The sequence below is a fragment of the Chaetura pelagica genome, unplaced genomic scaffold (genome assembly GCF_000747805.2).
Source record: "Chaetura pelagica isolate M959 unplaced genomic scaffold, ChaPel_1.0 scaffold159, whole genome shotgun sequence".
In the NCBI taxonomy this organism is placed as follows: domain Eukaryota; kingdom Metazoa; phylum Chordata; class Aves; order Apodiformes; family Apodidae; genus Chaetura; species Chaetura pelagica.
In genome coordinates, this window is record NW_009954555.1 from 5,315,766 (window position 1) to 5,318,689 (window position 2,924).

General features: G+C 61.9%; 1 protein-coding gene across 1 annotated transcript in view; it reads left to right on the plus strand.

The window, feature by feature from the left end:
• Window positions 1-787: 787 nt before the first annotated feature.
• Window positions 788-2,924, plus strand: part of ARHGEF16 (Rho guanine nucleotide exchange factor (GEF) 16) — an 11,084-nt gene continuing 8,947 nt past the window's right edge. The window contains exons 1-3 of the mRNA XM_010005283.1: window positions 788-1,252; window positions 1,890-1,941; window positions 2,325-2,494. Of these exons, the coding sequence (XP_010003585.1) occupies window positions 788-1,252; window positions 1,890-1,941; window positions 2,325-2,494 (687 nt within the window). The remainder of the gene's footprint in view (window positions 1,253-1,889; window positions 1,942-2,324; window positions 2,495-2,924) is intronic.

A 2,924-nucleotide genomic window follows, 5' to 3' on the forward strand; every position in this document is an offset into this window, starting at 1 on the left:
CGCTGCGGGGTCCCCCGGGGGGGTCCCCGGGTGGTGGGATCGGGGTGCGTGTCCCCAGGGATGTATCCCGCAGCGTTCCCTCCCCTGGTGGGAGTCGGAGCAGCTGCCTCTGAGCTGCCGGGGGTGTGAAGGGCCAGAGATGAAGCTTCGGGGTCCCTGGGTGGCACCGGAGGGCTGGGGGATATCGCGGCACCCTGTGCCGCTGCCCTCGGGCACGAGCTCTGTGCTGTTCCTCCCTGGAAGGGCTCCAGGATGGGGCTTTGAGCAACCTGATCCAGTGGGAGGTGTCTCTGCCCATTCCAACCCAAACCAGTCCGGGAGTCTGTGATTCACCCTCAGCCAGGACGGGGTTAAGAGTCAAACGTGGTGCTTTCCTCATCTGCTGGACGTTTGGCAGATCTCTGGAATGTGTCCTGGATGAGGACAGGAAAATAAGCAGCATCTTGATCAAATGAGCTTTTGTTGATGGGTCTGTTTTGTCCTTCTGCCAGTCATGGATGGAGGGGAAGACGTTCAAGTCTTGGTTTCTGCTTCCTGATCCGTGGCCTTTGAGAAGGAGCAGCTCAGAGGTGTAGAATGAGACCTCAGCTGAGAGGAATTAAACCATAGTTTTTGCCTCAAATTACGCCCCGGGGGGAGGCAGTGGCTGTAACCTGCTCTGCCACAGGTTGGTCCTGCAGGTGCCCAGCACGTGCTGTGGCACAGCAGGGGACGAGCACCTTCCTGGGACAAGTTGTTCATCTGCTCATCTCTCTGCCCGTCTCACACAGCTTTCCCTGCCACTACCATGTCTCGGAGCCCCCCAGGCAGCTCCGTGGATGACAAGACCTTTCTCCTGGAGTACCGATGCCACCCGCTGCAGCCGGAGCCCCCCGGCCCGAGCCCCCCGCCCGAGCCGCGCCGCATCGTCCTCAGCACCGACAGCCCGGCCGCGCTGAAGGTGGGGACCCAGCAGCTGATCCCCAAAAGCTTGGCTGTCTCCACCAAGACCAAGAACAGTCCTTCCCAGCACCAGAGCTTCGGAGCAGCCAGGCCGAGCCGAGCGGCCCCGGGCCCTGAGCTGAAGCGGGCAGCTGTGCCCGGCGAGGAGGAGGAGGGGGGGGAGGATGGTGGGGGGACCCTCAAGCGGAACCTGAGGAACATGCCCTACCGTGCTGCCATGAAGGGCCCGGGCACAGAGCTGGAGCTGGTCCCCTCGCTGAAACCTGTGTCAGAGGAGGGCAACCCCCTGCCTGGCCCCAGCAGGAGCAAGGTGGGTTTGGCACCTGCTGTCCCTGATGGTTCTTGGGTGGGGATGGAGACCTGGCTTTCCCTGAAGAGCCTTTTACCTGCAACTCCTGACGGTTACAGAGCTGTGGAAGCCCAGCAGGGAACTGGCAGGGAGACCTGACTTGTGCCTTGGGAAGCCAGCATGTCACCAGCAGATGCTGTAGGTGCCTGGAGAGCCCAGAAATAGCTGACATGGCTTTGGTGGGGACTGTGAGTGGCTGCTCCAGGCTCGTGCTTGTTGACATGACTGCAAGCATGTTTGCAGGGTGGGGTTGGCCCGTGTGTGGCTCCATGGTGGTGGCTGGTTGTGCACAAACATGGGTGAAGCAAGTCTGGGGAGAGGGAGCCTCCAGTGCAGGCAAAGTCCAGGTGTGTGAGAGGTAAATGTGAAAGGCATAACTACAAAATGGTTCCTATTGTGACCTTGATAACGTGAGGTGAGCGCTGAATCACCTCGGCAAAGCAAACAAAACCTCAGACGAAAACCAGGCTGAAACGACAGGGTGGTGGTTGCTGACTGGGAACTGCACTGGGAACTTCTCTTTCCTGAAAAAGTGAATTGCTTCCCAGAGCCAGAGAAATAGTCACTGCAGCCTCTTCTCCTCTTCTTCCCCTCGCAGAGGACCTTCGGGCGGAGGCGGGTGCAGAAGCGCGGCGGCTCCTTCAAGGACCGTGAGTGCTGCTTCCCGGGAGTGCCAGCTCCAGATTTTCCTCTGCCAACCGAGTCCCTTTGCCACGTCTGCTGCTGCTTGTCCCTGGCCTGGGACGGTCACTTTTCCCCACCTGCAGGAGGAGCCCTGCAGCCCTTCCTGCTGCCCGGGGTGTGGTGCTGGGCAGGAGCTCCCGGCTTGGCCCTGGCACAGCTGGGCACTGCGGGACGCTGCTGGGAGTGGGAGCTGCTGCTGAACTGGTGCTGTGCAAAGTCTGACTGTGGCAGGGAGGTGCTGGCCCTGCCTCGCCAGTGCTGGGCTCTGGGCTGGTGGTGCTGGGAAGGGAAGAAGCCTTTGGCCGCAGCTGGGAGAGGCTTCTCTGACCTCTGGCCTTTTCCTCTGCAGAGCCCCGGCTGTACCAGGAAATCCGTGAGAGAGGTCTGAACTCTGTCAGCCATGAGTCAGATGAGGATTTGCCAGGGGAATCCATCCCAGAAGAGCCCTCCCCTCTGGACACTGCTATCGTGGTGCAGAGCTACCGCCAGGCGCAGGTGACCTGGAGCCAGCTCCCAGAGGTGGGTGCTCTCCCAGCAACCTGCTGCAGGGGCTCCAAACACCCACCTTTGTCCTTGCCACAGGCTGCTCCTGCACTCGTGCCACCCTGCAGCACAGCTGCGTGTGCTTTAAAAGCTCTCTGAGCTGCCAGACAAGCTGTGAGGGGTAATTCTGGATGTGCTGGGGTGTCCAGCCCTGGCTGGGACACGCAGGATCCTGCCCAGACCTGCCGGGCTGCGGGCAGAGCTGCTGTGGTTGAGCTTGGGAGAGGTTCTCCCACAGGTGGGAGGAAGGTCCTGCCGGGGACCTGACCTGCCCCTGCTGCCCTGGGGGGCAGGGATCTGCTCCGGGGGGGCGGCACCAGCACAGGGTGATGCTGCGGTGGGTGATGCCGCGGCGGGTGATGCTGCGGGGGGGGGTGCTGGTGCGGGTGGTGCGGCCAGGGGTGGG